At 31.1% G+C, this 17,176-nt stretch overlaps 1 protein-coding gene across 1 annotated transcript in view; it reads left to right on the forward strand.

Moving 5' to 3' along the window:
- LOC138324202 (uncharacterized) overlaps positions 1–17,176 on the forward strand; it is a 40,197-nt gene that overhangs the window by 3,652 nt on the left and 19,369 nt on the right. Inside the window, exons 4-10 of the mRNA XM_069269283.1 lie at positions 5,062–5,188; positions 5,389–5,506; positions 5,967–6,170; positions 6,328–6,431; positions 6,727–6,872; positions 8,277–8,768; positions 9,173–9,255. Of these exons, the coding sequence (XP_069125384.1) occupies positions 5,062–5,188; positions 5,389–5,506; positions 5,967–6,170; positions 6,328–6,431; positions 6,727–6,872; positions 8,277–8,768; positions 9,173–9,255 (1,274 nt within the window). The remainder of the gene's footprint in view (positions 1–5,061; positions 5,189–5,388; positions 5,507–5,966; positions 6,171–6,327; positions 6,432–6,726; positions 6,873–8,276; positions 8,769–9,172; positions 9,256–17,176) is intronic.

A 17,176-nucleotide genomic window follows, 5' to 3' on the forward strand; every position in this document is an offset into this window, starting at 1 on the left:
TTTGGTAGATCTGCAGTGATAATGATTATTATATTGATTTGGTAGATCTGTGGTAATAATGATTATTATATTGATTTGGTAGATCTGTGATGATAATGGTTATTATATTGGTTTAGTAGATCTGTGGTGATAATGGTTATTATATTGGTTTGGTAGATCTGTGGTGATAATGATTATTATATTGGTTTGGTAGATCTGTAGTGATAATGGTTATTATATTGGTTTGGTAGATCTGTGGTGATAATGATTATTATATTGGTTTGGTAGATCTGTGGTGATAATGGTTATTATATTGGTTTGGTAGATCTGTGGTGATAATGGTTATTATATTGGTTTGATAGATCTGTGGTGATAATGATTATTATATTGATTTGGTAGATCTGCAGTGATAATGATTATTATATTGGTTTGGTAGATCTGTGGTGATAATGGTTATTATATTGGTTTGGTAGATCTGTGGTGATAATGATTATTATATTGGTTTGGTAGATCTGTGGTGATAATGATTATTATATTGGTTTGGTAGATCTGTGGTGATAATGGTTATTATATTGATTTGGTAGATCTGTGGTGATAATGGTTATTATATTTTTTGGTAGATCTGTGGTGATAATGGTTATTATATTGGTTTGGTAGATCTGTGGTGATAATGATTATTATATTGGTTTGGTAGATCTGTGGTGATAATGGTTATTATATTGGTTTGGTAGATCTGTGGTGATAATGATTATTATATTGGTTTGGTAGATCTGTGGTGATAATGGTTATTATATTGGTTTAGTAGATCTGTGGTGATAATGATTATTATATTGGTTTAGTAGATCTGTGGTGATAATGATTATTATATTGGTTTGGTAGATCTGTGTGATAATGTTATTATATTGATTTGGTAGATCTGTGGTTATAATGATTATTATATTGGTTTGGTAGATCTGTGGTGATAATGGTTATTATATTGGTTTGGTAGATCTGTGGTGATAATGGTTATTATATTGGTTTGGTAGATCTGTGGTGATAATGGTTATTATATTGGTTTGGTAGATCTGTGATGATAATGGTTATTATATTGGTTTGGTAGATCTGTGGTGATAATGGTTATTATATTGGTTTGGTAGATCTGTGGTGATAATGGTTATTATATTGGTTTGGTAGATCTGTGATGATAATGGTTATTATATTGGTTTGGTAGATCTGTGGTGATAATGATTATTATATTGGTTTGGTAGATCTGTGGTGATAATGGTTATTATATTGGTTTGGTAGATGTGTGATGATAATGGTTATTATATTGGTTTGGTAGATCTGTGGTGATAATGATTATTATATTGGTTTGGTAGATCTGTGGTGATAATGGTTATTATATTGGTTTGGTAGATGTGTGATGATAATGGTTATTATATTGGTTTGGTAGATCTGTGGTAATAATGATTATTATATTGGTTTGGTAGATCTGTGGTGATAATGGTTATTATATTGGTTTGGTAGATCTGTGGTGATAATGGTTATTATATTGGTTTGGTAGATCTGTGGTAATAATGGTTATTATATTGGTTTGGTAGATCTGTGATGATAATGGTTATTATATTGGTTTGGTAGATCTGTGGTAATAATGATTATTATATTGGTTTGGTAGATCTGTGATGATAATGGTTATTATATTGGTTTGGTAGATCTGTGGTGATAATGGTTATTATATTGGTTTAGTAGATCTGTAATGATAATGGTTATTATATTGATTTGGTAGATCTGTGGTAATAATGGTTATTATATTGGTTTGGTAGATCTGTAATGATAATGGTTATTTATTGGTTTAGTAGATCTGTGATGATAATGGTTATTATATTGGTTTGGTAGATCTGTGGTGATAATGGTTATTATATTGGTTTGGTAGATCTGTGGTGATAATGGTTATTATATTGGTTTGGTAGATCTGTAATGATAATGGTTATTATATTGGTTTGGTAGATCTGTGATGATAATGGTTATTATATTGGTTTGGTAGATCTGTGGTGATAATGGTTATTATATTGGTTTGGTAGATCTGTGATGATAATGGTTATTTATTGGTTTAGTAGATCTGTGATGATAATGATTATTACATTTGTGATCTGTGTATGATAATGGTTATTATATTGGTTTGGTAGATCTGTGGTGATAATGGTTATTATATTGGTTTGGTAGATCTGTGGTGATAATGATTATTATATTGGTTTGGTAGATCTGTGGTGATAATGATTATTATATTGGTTTGGTAGATCTGTGGTGATAATGATTATTATATTGGTTTGGTAGATCTGTGGTGATAATGATTATTATATTGGTTTGGTAGATCTGTGGTGATAATGGTTATTATATTGGTTTGGTAGATCTGTGGTGATAATGATTATTATATTGATTTGGTAGATCTGTGGTGATAATGGTTATTATATTGGTTTGGTAGATCTGTGGTGATAATGATTATTATATTGGTTTGGTAGATCTGTGGTGATAATGATTATTATATTGGTTTGGTAGATCTGTGTGATAATGATTATTATATTGGTTTGGTAGATCTGTGGTGATAATGGTTATTATATTGTTTGGTAGATCTGTGTGATAATGATTATTATATTGGTTTGGTAGATCTGTGGTGATAATGGTTATTATATTGATTTGGTAGATCTGTGGTGATAATGATTATTATATTGATTTGGTAGATCTGTGGTGATAATGGTTATTATATTGGTTTGGTAGATCTGTGATGATAATGATTATTATATTGATTTGGTAGATCTGTGATGATAATGATTATTATATTGGTTTGGTAGATCTGTGGTGATAATGATTATTATATTGGTTTGGTAGATCTGTGGTGATAATGGTTATTATATTGGTTTGGTAGATCTGTGATGATAATGATTATTATATTGATTTGGTAGATCTGTGGTGATAATGGTTATTATATTGGTTTGGTAGATCTGTGATGATAATGATTATTATATTGGTTTGGTAGATCTGTGGTGATAATGATTATTATATTGGTTTGGTAGATCTGTGATGATAATGATTATTATATTGGTTTGGTAGATCTGTGATGATAATGGTTATTATATTGATTTGGTAGATCTGTAGTTATAATGATTATTATATTGGTTTGGTAGATCTGTGGTGATAATGATTATTATATTGGTTTGGTAGATCTGTGATGATAATGGTTATTATATTGGTTTGGTAGATCTGTGGTGATAATGGTTATTATATTGGTTTGGTAGATCTGTGGTGATAATGATTATTATATTGGTTTGGTAGATCTGTGATGATAATGGTTATTTATTGGTTTAGTAGATATGTGATAATAATGATTATTATATTGGTTTGGTAGATCTGTGGTGATAATGATTATTATATTGGTTTGGTAGATCTGTGATGATAATGGTTATTATATTGGTTTGGTAGATCTGTGGTGATAATGGTTATTATATTGGTTTGGTAGATCTGTGGTGATAATGATTATTATATTGGTTTGGTAGATCTGTGGTGATAATGGTTATTATATTGGTTTGGTAGATCTGTGATGATAATGGTTATTATATTGGTTTGGTAGATCTGTGGTGATAATGGTTATTATATTGGTTTGGTAGATCTGTGATGATAATGGTTATTATATTGGTTTGGTAGATCTGTGGTGATAATGGTTATTATATTGGTTTGGTAGATCTGTAGTGATAATGATTATTATATTGGTTTGGTAGATCTGTGATGATAATGGTTATTATATTGGTTTGGTAGATCTGTGATGACAATGGTTATTATATTGGGTTGGTAGATCTGTGGTAATAATGGTTATTATATTGGTTTGGTAGATGTGTGATGATAATGATTATTATATTGGTTTGGTAGATCTGTGGTGATAATGGTTATTATATTGGTTTGGTAGATCTGTGGTGATAATGATTATTATATTGGTTTGGTAGATCTGTGGTAATAATGGTTATTATATTGGTTTGGTAGATCTGTGGTGATAATGGTTATTATATTGGTTTGGTAGATCTGTGGTGATAATGATTATTATATTGGTTTGGTAGATCTGTGGTGATAATGATTATTATATTGGTTTGGTAGATCTGTGGTGATAATGATTATTATATTGGTTTGGTAGATCTGTGGTGATAATGATTATTATATTGGTTTGGTAGATCTGTGGTGATAATGGTTATTATATTGGTTTGGTAGATCTGTGGTGATAATGATTATTATATTGTTTGGTAGATCTGTGGTGATAATGTTATTATATTGGTTTGGTAGATCTGTGGTGATAATGGTTATTATATTGGTTTGGTAGATCTGTGTGATAATGATTATTATATTGGTTTGGTAGATCTGTGGTGATAATGATTATTATATTGGTTTGGTAGATCTGTGATGATAATGGTTATTATATTTGGTTAGGTAGATCTGTTGTTATAATGATTATTATATTGATTTGGTAGATCTGTGATGATAATGGTTATTATATTGGTTTATTAGATCTGTGGTGATTATGATTATCATATTTGTTTGGTAGATCTGTGGTGATAATGATTATTATATTGATTTGATAGATCTGTAGTTATAATGATTATTATATTGATTTGGTAGATCTGTGATGATAATGGTCATTATGTTGGTGTAGTAGATCTGTGGTAATAATGGTTATTATATTGGTTTGGTAGATCTGTGGTGATAATGATTATTATATTGGTTTGGTAGATCTGTGGTGATAATGGTTATTATATTGGTTTGGTAGATCTGTGGTAATAATGATTATTATATTGGTTTGGTAGATCTGTGATGATAATGGTTATTATATTGATTTGGTAGATCTGTAGTGATAATGGTTATTCTATTGGTTTGGTAGATCTGTGGTGATAATGGTTGTTGTATTGGTTTGGTAGATCTGTGGTGATAATGGTTATTATATTGATTTGGTAGATCTGTAGTGATAATGATTATTATATTGGTTTGGTAGATCTGTGGTGATAATGGTTATTATATTGGTTTGGTAGATCTGTGGTGATAATGGTTGTTGTATTGGTTTGATAGAGCCTGATCCAGCTGAGACAGATTGTTGGGCCCAGGGCTCTGTACCAAAAGCACTTGTTCCTGAAAGACCAATGACACCTGTTGAAGAAATATCTGAAGAAAAAGCAGAAGAAGAAGCAGTACCCGAGTATGTTTTAACATTTTTTCTCCTTAGTTAAGCTAGAGTAATAGATTATCTTTTTATAGAATTTGATGCTTTTGTACAATAAAAGGATGTATCTATAGCAAAAACAGTATTGTTCTAAATGTGTAGAAGTTAATTTGGTCACTATTTGTTACTAATGTACTAGAGTTTGTGATTGAGAAAAGGCTTGCTTGATTTAACAGAGAGGTGGAAGAAGAGAAGGTAGAAGAAGAGGAACCTCCTGAGCTGGCTGACAAAGTCTCTGATACTGAGGAGGGTCAAAATAAAGAGGAAATAAAAACATCTCAAGAAGAAGAAAAGGTTTGCATCTTGTTAATAAAGAATTACATCTATATGCTATATGTTTCATCAATATATGCATAATTAATATTACACCAAAGATGTAACTTAAGATGTATTCAGTTGTGCAACATTTGCTTACAATTCATAACTGTTACACACTTAGAAAAATACCCCTGTCTGTAAATAGACCACTCAAGGGACCAAGTAAAAATGGTTGTTAAAGCCAGGTGGTCTTTATACATGGGGCAAATTGTTATTGGTCATTTGGGACCTTAGTGGTCTTTATCGCTAAGACAGGTTTGCACAGGTGTATATATACCAGGTATATGTATTGGACTGACTGTCTAAAAAAAAACATACAATATCAAAATTTTCACTCAGTCAATAGATGTTGTGAAATACAATGCACATAATATAGATATTATATTATCATATTACGTCAGTATTATTGAATTTAGATAATTAACCAATTTCACAGAAAAAAAAAACAGAGAGAACAAAATACAAGCCATACACTGGGAGGGTGAAGGCAGGAAAAGGTCTAAACCAGATGACAGAGTCTTTAGAACAAACAGAGATGGCTATGATGTATGAAGAGTATGTGAAATCTCAGGAGTATGAAGCCGCAGAGAAGGCCAGCGGACTCCTTAACATGCCCGTCTCGTGTCATTCTATACTCAAGGTAGTATTACCAGTACATAATATAGCTCCTCATTTGTTAATCAATGAATTCCTTATAACCCAACTGATATGGAAAAAAATGAGTATTTGACAGTTTTCCTTTTGTCCAGTGATAGTTATTTACAAAGTTTAAACTTTAAATACTTTTATGTCTTCAGGTACAAGCTGGTCGACCTCCTGGAAACAAAGATGTCATGTACGATGACATGGGCAATGTCCTGGCAGTTATCAAACTAAATCCCGAGAAACTTCCTTCACATAGGTATTAAACTTTGTCTGATTGCTTAACTATTTCTCTTTTTTGAATCTAGGGTTGCTATTTCAATTGTAAACCAGAATTTATCAAGCTTATAGTTGGTCAAAGAAACAGAACTGTTTTAAAAAAGTAGCTTTAAGATTTAAAAATAAAAGCAAATGTATTTTTCAAAGAGCCCTGAAAGAACTTTCTAGGTATCATCATTGTATGTGTAACATGAATTTTCCTGTGGCCTAGGGAAATGTAGCTATCAATCATTTAGTGTCCCTATGATTAAAAGAAATACTTATGTTTTTGCCAGAGTTAAGGTGAAGTACCAGGTAGTCGACCCGGCCGTGGAGGCTGCCCAGGCCAGACTGGAGGCCATGCGGCAACGGTCGATATATGAGCAGGGCTATCAGCGCAGACTAAAACGCAACAAAGTGGAGGAGATCAAACCAGAAGAAGGTAACTTTTCAAGATTCGCTGGCAAGTGCCATATCGTAAAGAGGGGGATCTTAATTCAGTTTCCATTTCATATATTTTGTTTATGACAATGAGTTAAGAATGATCTTCAATTTATTAGCCTATATAGCTAAATTGAAAGCATTCTTAACAAAATTCATCAGCATCCTATGAATATGCAAACTTATTTGAGGTTCTTTTTATCATATGACACTGACTGAAACACCATTACCAGCAAGATCCACAAAATGGCTGATCTGGAATTGAGTCTTCTATGCTCCTTTATTAGCAGACATCACATGTTACTTTCTAATCAGAGTTGTTCATATTGTCACATTTTAATCTCAAATCAAAGTTCAGATGGTGTAACATTGTAATGGAATAACACAGTAGTCGTATGATAAAAAAGATTAAAGATAAATTGACTGTGTTATTTGAAAAAGAAATAAATTAGCGTATTTTACACGCACACATACAAGTATATTGATTCAGTAAAGAAAAATATCGCATGATTATGATGAATGTGTAAATACACATATTTCTTATTTGCAATGTGAGATTTCAAGATAATCATGAAAACAAAAGATAAGAATCTTTAGATTTGCAAATATCTACTTTGATGATGAAATCAAATAGAACAATAATGATGTCTACTGAAATGTAAGCTAAAAAGACTCAGTTTTAGATTGGTAATGGTCCTGCTTTAGAAAAAATAATCTGAAGCAGGAACAGAACTTGTGGATACGTATACTGATTTGTTTGTTTTGTTTTATCCAACACAAAAACCATCCTGGTATAGGAAATAGGTACTCAGCTTGGAGGTACGAAGATTTGCTGGCAATTGAAATGTGCCAGAACCCTGTGAAAGAAACCAACAATGCTGTATCCATGGGTACCACCCACAGGCAAAAAACTATGCTCCCATCCCCAGTGTTAATCAATCCTACAACTTGGCAGGGGAGATAACCTCCCGGAAAGACGAGTTTAGGGAGAATCTGCAGGAGGAACATCCAGCACACACATCTAACTAATCCAATTTTCACGGGATACCAGGCTACTCTGGGGTCAATGTGTGTAATAGCTACAGTATTCATTCTCTTGTGTCAATTATCATGGGACCTTCAAGCTGATGTCAAAACTCTTCATGCCAAATTAGATGAAATGAATATGGCACGAAAGGAGAAGTTACATTTGGTGGACGGTAGTACACAAACAGACAACACAGAATCTAGTCAGAAAGGACAAATGGATGTGAGAGAGAAAGGACAATTAGAATCTAGTGAAAAAGGGCAAATGTAGTCAGAGAGAGCCCAGTAAAAACATACGCCCAAGTTGTATCACAAAGTCCTGTGGCTGTGAAGGAACGGAAATGCAGCAACATATCAGGCAGATTTCTGTCATTGTCAGCTCCACAGGAAGCCATTCCACAATCAACAAACTCTAAAACAGTCTGGGAGGATACAGAGATAGCTAAGAGTACACTACTTGTGGGATCATCCATTCTTAGACTGGTAGAGAGAAAGAAACTTCAGCTGAACATGGATGTGAGGACGTATCGTGGAGCTAGTATCAATACTGTCAGAGAGAAACTGCAGACAATGCCACTGACAGACTATAGTCGTGTTATCATTCATGTAGGTGGAGATGACGTCTCCAATGGTCGAGGTGAACAGGACATACATGATGACTTTATTCAACTGACATCTTACATTAAATCTTCCAACCCAGACATACAGGTCATTTACGTGGCCATTACACCACGGACAGACTGTGACATCATTCCTACAAACAGGTGTCTTCAGGACATGTGCAGTGAGTGTCGTATACATTTCATTCCCAGCTACAGTGTGTTTGTGGACCAGGACAACTTCCAGAGGAATGGACTCTATAGTAGGGACGGTATCCCACCTGACTAAATATGGAACTGCAATATTCTTAAAAAACATAGACAAATATTTATCTCCAGGAATCCTGCCAACGAAATCTGAGGATATTACATAACATAGACTACTGATGAGAGTGCTGTACACATAAAAATAAAGAGTGTTTAAACTGATCTCACTTGTTCTCTTTATTACTCATGCATCAATGGAATACTTGTTAATATAGAAAGAAAAAAAAAGTAAAAAAAAACAAATGGATTGATATTTATGTCAGTTTTCCAAGTACAATCTTTTAAAATTTGATCTTTTGATAAATAACTTTTATACAAAGCATAGTAACCTTAACAATTGATAGATAGAATTCAATGTGTTTAGGAGAGCTAGTTAATGTGAGTGAGGTTATATGAGAACCTTTTAAAGTTTTGTATGATAAGGAGAGCTTGTTGTTAGGAGAACTTATTGGAGATGAGTGTGGTTATGAGAGCTTGTTAGAGTTGAGTGAGGTTAGGAGAGCTTGTTGGAGTTGAAATTAATTTGAAAGAGCTTATTTAGAGGTGAGAAAGTTTAGTTAGGAGATTGTTAGGACTTGAGTTAGGTTAGAAGAAACTTGGGGTATTAGTCGTCCACTCTGGCGACAGTTCTAGTTGAGTTCAGTGTGGTTTGGAGGAGCTTGTTTCTTGTCAGAATGGCTCAGCGTGCCATGGTTTTTATATAGATAATGTTGAAGATTATAAGTAGGATGATGTAGTTGATGTAAGGGTATAATAAACCTAAGTATAATGTTGAAGATTATAAGTAGGGTGATGTAGTTGGTGTAAGGGTATAATAAACCTAAGTATAATGTTGAAGATTATAAGTAGGATGATGTAGTTGGTGTAAGGGTATAATAAACCTAAGTATAATTTTGAAGATTATAAGTAGGATGATGTAGTTGATGTAGAGGGGTATAATAAACCTAAGTATAATTTTGAAGATTATAAGTAGGATGATGTAAGTTGGTGTAAGGTATAATAAACCTCAGTATAATTTTGAAGATTATAAGTAGGATGATGTAGTTGGTGTAAGGGTATGATAAACCTAAGTATAAACTTTTGAAGATTATAGTAGGATGTGTAGTTGATGTAAGGGTATAATAAACCTAAGTATAATTTTGAAGATTATAAGTAGGATGATGTAGTTGGTGTAAGGGTACGATAATAAACCTAAGTATTGATTTTTGAAGATTATAAGTAGGGTGATGTAGTTGGATGTAAGGGTATAATAAACCTAAGTATAATTTTGATGATTATAAGTAGGATGATGTAGTTGGTGTAAGGGTATAATAAACCTAAGTATAATTTTGAAGATTATAAGTAGGGTGATGTAGTTGGTGTAAGGGTATAATAAACCTAAGTATAATGTTGAAGATTATAAGTAGGGTGATGTAGTTGATGTGTAAGTATAATAAACCTAAGTATTAATTTTGAAGATTATAAGTAGGGTGATGTAGTTGATGTAAGGGTATACAAACCTAAGTATAATTTTGAAGATTATAAGTAGGGTGATGTAGTTTGATGTAAGGGTATAATAAACCTAAGTATAATTTTGAAGATTATAGTAGTGATGTAGTTGGTGTAAGGGTATGTAATAAAATAAGTATAATTTTGAAGATTATAAGTTGATGTAGTTGGTGTAAGGGTATATAATAAACCTAAGTATAATTTTGAAGATTATAAGTAGGGTGATGTAGTTGGTGTAAGGGTATAATAAACCTAAGTATAATTTTGAAGATTATAAGTTAGGGTGATGTAGTTGATGTATAAGGGTATAATAAACCTAAGTATAATTTTGAAGATTATAAGTAGGGTGATGTAGTTGATGTAAGGGTATAATATTAACCTAAGTATAATTTTGAAGATTATAAGTAGGGTGATGTAGTTGGTGTAAGGGTATAATAAACCTAAGTATAATTTTGAAAGATTATAAGTAGGATGATGTAGTTGGTGTAAGGGTATAATAAACCTCAGTATAATTTTAAAGATTATAAGTAGGATGATGTAGTTGGTGTAAGGGTATTATTAAACCTCAGTATAATTTTAAAGAATTATAAGTAGGGAATGATGTAGTTGGTGTAAGGGTATAATAAACCTCAGTATAATTTTAAAGATTATAAGTAGGATGATGTAGTTGATGTAAGTGGTATTATAAACCTAAGTATAATTTTGAAGATTATAAGTAGGATGATGTAGTTGGTGTAAGGGTATACTAAACCTAAGTATAATTTTGATGATTATAAGTAGGATGATGTAGTTGGTGTAAGGGTATAATAAACCTAAGTATAATGTTGAAGATATATAAGTAGGGTGATGTAGTTGGTGTAAGGGTATAATAAACCTAAGTATAATTTTGAAGATTATAAGTAGGGTGATGTAGTTGGTGTGTAAGGGTATAATAAACCTAAGTATAATGTATGAAGATTTTAAGTAAGAAGATGTAGTTGGTGTAAGGGTATAATAAACCTAAGTATAATTTGAAGATTATAAGTAGGGTGTGATGTAGTTGGTGTAAGGGTATAATAAACCTAAGTATAATTTTGAAGATTATAAGTAGGGTGATGTAGTTGGTTTAAGGGTATAATAAACCTAAGTATAATTTTGAAGATTATAAGTAGGGTGATGTAGTTGGTGTAAGGGTATAATAAACCTAAGTATAATGTTGAAGATTATAAGTAGGGTGATGTAGTTGGTGTAAGGGTATAATAAACCTAAGTATAATGTTGAAGATTATAAGTAGGTGTGATGTAGTGGCTGTAAGTATATTTGAAGATTATAAGTAGGGTGATGTAGTTGGTGTGGTATATTTTTGTAAGTAGAATGGTAATAATAAACCTCTAAGTATGAATTTTGAAGAATTATAAGTAGGGTTATGTAGTAGGGATGGATGGTTGGTGTAAGGGTATAATAAACCATAAGTATAATAATTATAATAATGATGTAGTTGTTGTCATAATTGAAGATTATAAGTAGGGTAGGATGATGTAGTTGGTTTAAGGGTATAATAAACCTAAGTCTAATTTTAAGTATAATTGATGTTGTTTGAAGATTAAATTTTGAAATAAGTAGGTATTGTTGTTGGTGTAAGGGTTATAATAAACCTAAGTTATTAATGTTAGATGATAATAAGAAGGAATGATGTAGTTGTAAGGGTATAATAAACCTAAGTATAATTTTGAAGATTATAAGTAGGATGATGTAGTTGGTGTAAGGGTATAATAAACCTAAGTATAATTTTGAAGATTATAAGTAGGATGATGTAGTTGGTGTAAGGGTATAATAAACCTAAGTATAATGCTTTGATGATTATAAGTAGGGTGAATGTAGTTGATGTAAGGGTATAATAAAACTAAGTATTAATATGCATCTGAAGATTATAAGTAGGGTTGATGTAGTTGATGTAAGGGTATAATAAAACCTCAGTATAATGTTGAAGATTATGGAGTTAGGATGATGTAAGTTGGTGTAAGGGTATAATAAACCTTAGTATAATTTTTGAAGATTATAAGTAGGGTGATGTAGTTGGTGTAAGGGTATAAATAAACCTAAGTATATAATGTTAAATAGGGTAATATAAAAAGGTAGGGTGATGTAGTTGATGAAGGGTATAATAAACCTATTGATATAACAGTTGATGATTATAAGTAGGGTGGTAATGTTAGTTGGATGTAAGGATGATATGAGATGTTAACATAAGTATAATTGTTCATTGTATAGATATGACAATAAGTCGGATGATTGTAGTTGGTGTAAGGGTATAATAAACCTAAGTATAATTTTGAAGATTATAATTTGTGTAAGATTATGTAGGAAGTTGTTGTAAGGGTATAATAAATAAGTATAAATGATAGTTTATATTGAGCGGTGTAATAAATAAACCTAAGTATAAATTCAAATGAAGCTGCTTAATAAATTATAGTATTATTGGTTTATAAGTTGGTGATTTAGTTATGTAATATAATAAACCTAAGTATAATTTTGTTAATATTATAAGTTGTGATGTAGTTGGTGTAAGTAGTATAATAAACCTTTTTTTATAATATTTGTTTTGTAAGAACCTGGAGTAATGGTTTCAATAAGTAGGTTTGATAAGTTGGTGTGGTATAATAAACTGGTAAGTATAAATGAAGATTGTGTAGCCTGGTGATGTAGTTGGTGTGTAATCGCTACATCTAAGTATATGATTTACCAAGATTTTATTAGGATGATGTGTTGGGTTATGAATGATAGTATATGATGGATTATAAGTAGGGTGATGTAGTTTGTATATAATCAATTGATTATAAAATTTACTTATGACTTTGTCTGAAGATTATAAGTAGATGTAGTTGGTGTGGTATAATAAACCTAAGTATAATTTTTATTATAAGTTTGTGATGTAGTGATGTAATGGTTATAATAACCTAGTATTAATTTTGATGATTATAAGTAGGAACTATGGATATTGATGTAAGGGTATAATAATAGTATAAGTAAGTATATAGTTGGTGTACTTTGGTAAAGAGTATATAATTTGAGAAGAGGATGTGTTGGGTAAGGGTATAATAAACCTAACAATTGTTGTTGATATAAGAGATTCTGTGTGTTGTAAGTGAGTCAAATCTCCTATAACTCTAAGTATTCCTAGATCTATGTTAATGATTATAAGTATTGATTTAGTTGGTTAAAATCTGTGAATAAGAATTGTTTTAATAAACCAGCATAATTTTGAATTAAATAAGTGTTGTAGTTTGAGTGTGTTATAATTAACTGGTGAAGTAATATTGAGATTATAATTTACAGTTCAATAACTTTATCTGTAAAATATTAAAAGTTTATGAAAAGCTGTAAAGAAATAATATCAATTAACTGAAGTATTGGGTATTAATGAAATAGTATAATTTTTACAGTATGTACGGAAGGTAGACAAATTTACCGAGAGTCATAAGGGTTGTAGCTACTCGGACCACTGCTCCATCTCTGAGGTAGCCGATTTCTAGTAGGGACAAACTGTACTTCGAGTGATGCGCGACTCATACTTCCTCCCATAAACCACAAGTATCAGTCTGAAGATTTATAATAGATGGTGATGTGTGTATATAACTATTGAATATAAAACTACGATGTAAGATGTGTAATAAACTGTATAATAAAGTCATTAATAAGTATTCATGAATGTAGTTAGTGTGTATACCTAAAATGTATACCTAGAAATTATTTGTGGAAAATGTAAATAATTGTAAATAAATGCTTGTAAATAAATATCATAGTCAAAATGTAAATTTTATTGTACATAGTATTTTATAGTAGATGCTGTTAAACTTGGTAATAATAAACCTAAGTATAATTTTGACTGTGATATACAAACTGTACTTTACAAAACATAGTAGTTATTAAGGGTTTGATAACTTTCTGTGATAATTACGTTTATTTATTAATGTGTTGAGTTGGTGAAGATGTTATTATTTTTGAAAGTTGATGTAGGTTAATGGTATATATAAATAATTTATAGTAGATTTTGAAAATGAATTGTTAAAGGAAGCCTAATTTTAAGGGTCTAATAAACTGTTATTGCTGTTGATAACATCATTCCAGATTATAAGTGGTATGTACAATGTACATGTATATATAAATATTTTGTTAAGAATTATTTTCACAAAGATAAATTGCTCGTAGGTGAAATAGGTATACAATTGCATTAATCTGCACTACATAGCTGCTGAATTCCCAAACTGATTCAATGGTTTGTTTATTTAATAAGGGTATGTACAAGTAGTAAAGTATTTGATGATGTTGTTATTTACACCTGTGGGTAGATGTAAGGGTAAATACAGTGCAGTCAACTGACGATTGTCGAACATTCAAGGTGAATAAAGGTACCCAGGTATTTGGTATAGAGAACTGTTATGCTGCAGTAACATTAATCCTACATAAGGATTTTTGACATAGATTATAAGTAGATGTGATGTGTCAAGGTGTAAGGGGGTGTTTATAAACCTATCCAGGACCTTAAATTTAGAAGCTATCAAAAAGTACAGTTTGAAGACCTGTTTGTTTCACTTTTTACTGTAATGTATTTGATAAATTTATATTAAAATTTACTAAAATAATTGAAACTTTGATTTAGTAGGATTTGAGTTCGATGTTATTATGTAATAATATTTCCAATCCATTCACTTTGTCATTGTTGTGGGTCATCTTAATCCAATGTAATACTAGATGTCGATATTGAGAAACTTCTGGTAGGCAATATGACACAACGTAATGATAAAAAGTCTCGTTATACCTCTAACATTGTGGTGTATATCATCTAAGGGCATAATAAACATAAGTTAATTTTGTGACCTTGATATGGTTTTGAGTACAGTATTTTTCGCTTTCCCTTTCTGTGAGTATGCTGCTGGTCAATATTGGAACCCTGCACCTTTACCAGGTCAAGACCATCAACAAGTAGTCTGTCAGTATTTCTCTTTATTATTTTAGAAGTACACTTTGGTCCATTTGGCCTATGGAGTTGTAGTTGGTATATTACATATATAATTAACACTAAGTATAATGTTAAGCCTTTATCAATGAAGTAAATTGATGTGATGTCGATAACACATGATTCCACGAGCCCCCTAAGTATTTCTTTGAGTATAGTAGATATTGGTTCATATTTTCAATCAACAGTGTTGTCCTACCTGAAGAGAGTTGGTGTAATGAAAACATCAGAAACACAATATAGACATTCACTTGTAAATTTATTAACATGTTCATTTGATCACAATCACTTTAAAGTGGATTAATAATGATTTAGAAAATTCAATTTTAATTTCCACATTATGTAGTTAAAATATTGAGATAGTTAAATTGTGTGTATATAACCAAACCTAAGTATAATGTACTGGCATACATTTTACATGCTTTTGTGGGCTGTGTGTTATACTTGAAATCTACACTTTGTTTGCATTGTGATATTGTTGGTTATTTCCAGTAAATTCCTAACATACTTTGTACCTTGCAGGTGATTAAAACTTTAGTACAATGAAAATACAAGTATAATACAACATAGGCACAGCAGATCTAGAACATTTAGGTCTAAATCGCCAAATTATCACGATTATATTGAGTTCGGCAGCAAAATGTGGAAGATTAATACATGCATCAGTTTGGTAATGTAGAATGAATAAACACTTCAATCATTTGAGCCTTCCTCAGTACTGAAATATACAGGCATCTGATACTGTCAAAAATCTACATAAAATTCAAAACTCTTTATATACATTTTGTATACAACCAAACTCACTTCAAAACATACTAATAAACCTATCTCCATCTATGGGTAATACAATCATCTAACATCACAAACCATACATTAGTCACCATCTTCATCCACAACTAAGCCCTCCCTAGAGATAAATGAAAATGAAGGATTGTTTGTAGGATGTGAGCTTAGGATAGGTAATGGTACATCTTCACTCAGTACATTTATATAGTACAAATCCATCCAGTTCAGCTGATGTCGGATATCTTTATCTGGGGATTATAATCCTGAGACTACAATCTAGACGGTGTGAAAGTTGTCATTACATTTCCCCATTTCTTTCAGTCTTTGTTTGATAAATTACATTGGTATAGATAAAAAGATGCCGAGTATACATAGTTTGTATATAGCGTAGGTAATTACACTTATTTCACCCCTTACAACATTACTTAGTAGTCTTGATTAACACTTTGTAGTGTAATGTTGTTGTATGAACGAGAGAAATTCAGATATGGTTTACAGTCTTGGTCCATAAGGAAATTGGTTTTAAAAGGCATAACTGGTTAAGTTAATGGTTTTAACTTAAACAGTTTTAGTCTAACTAGTTTGATAAGATTTTATAATGTGCATATTATAACAATTTTTAAGACTTCTTTGATAAAATATATTGGTTTATGTTATTTTTGTAATATGTTTTTCCATAATTGATAAGTAGGAATGACCAATATTATCCTCCTCTCAGCAGATTTGTGTATCCATGGTTGATATTGGTAGTAAACCTTAGTGGTGATAATGGTTATTATATTGATTTGGTAGAGATCTGGTGTATAGGGTATAATATTGGTTTGGTAATTATGATATTTTTGAAGATTTTGGTAGATCTAGTGGTGGATAAGGGTTTTTGGTAATGATGTTTTTATATTGGTTTGGTAGATCTGTGATAAGTGATAATGTTTATTATATTGGTTTGGTTTACGATCTGTAGGTGATAATGGTTATTATTAATGGTTTGGTAGATCTGTGTGGTTATTATATTGTTTGGATCTGTATGATATGGTTATTTTGGTAAGTAGATCTGTGATGATAATGAAGATTATATTGGTTAGTAAGATATGTGATGATAATGGTTATTATATTGGTTGGTAGATCTGTGGTGAGATAATGATT

This window comes from Argopecten irradians, chromosome 5 (genome assembly GCF_041381155.1).
Source record: "Argopecten irradians isolate NY chromosome 5, Ai_NY, whole genome shotgun sequence".
Classification (NCBI taxonomy): domain Eukaryota; kingdom Metazoa; phylum Mollusca; class Bivalvia; order Pectinida; family Pectinidae; genus Argopecten; species Argopecten irradians.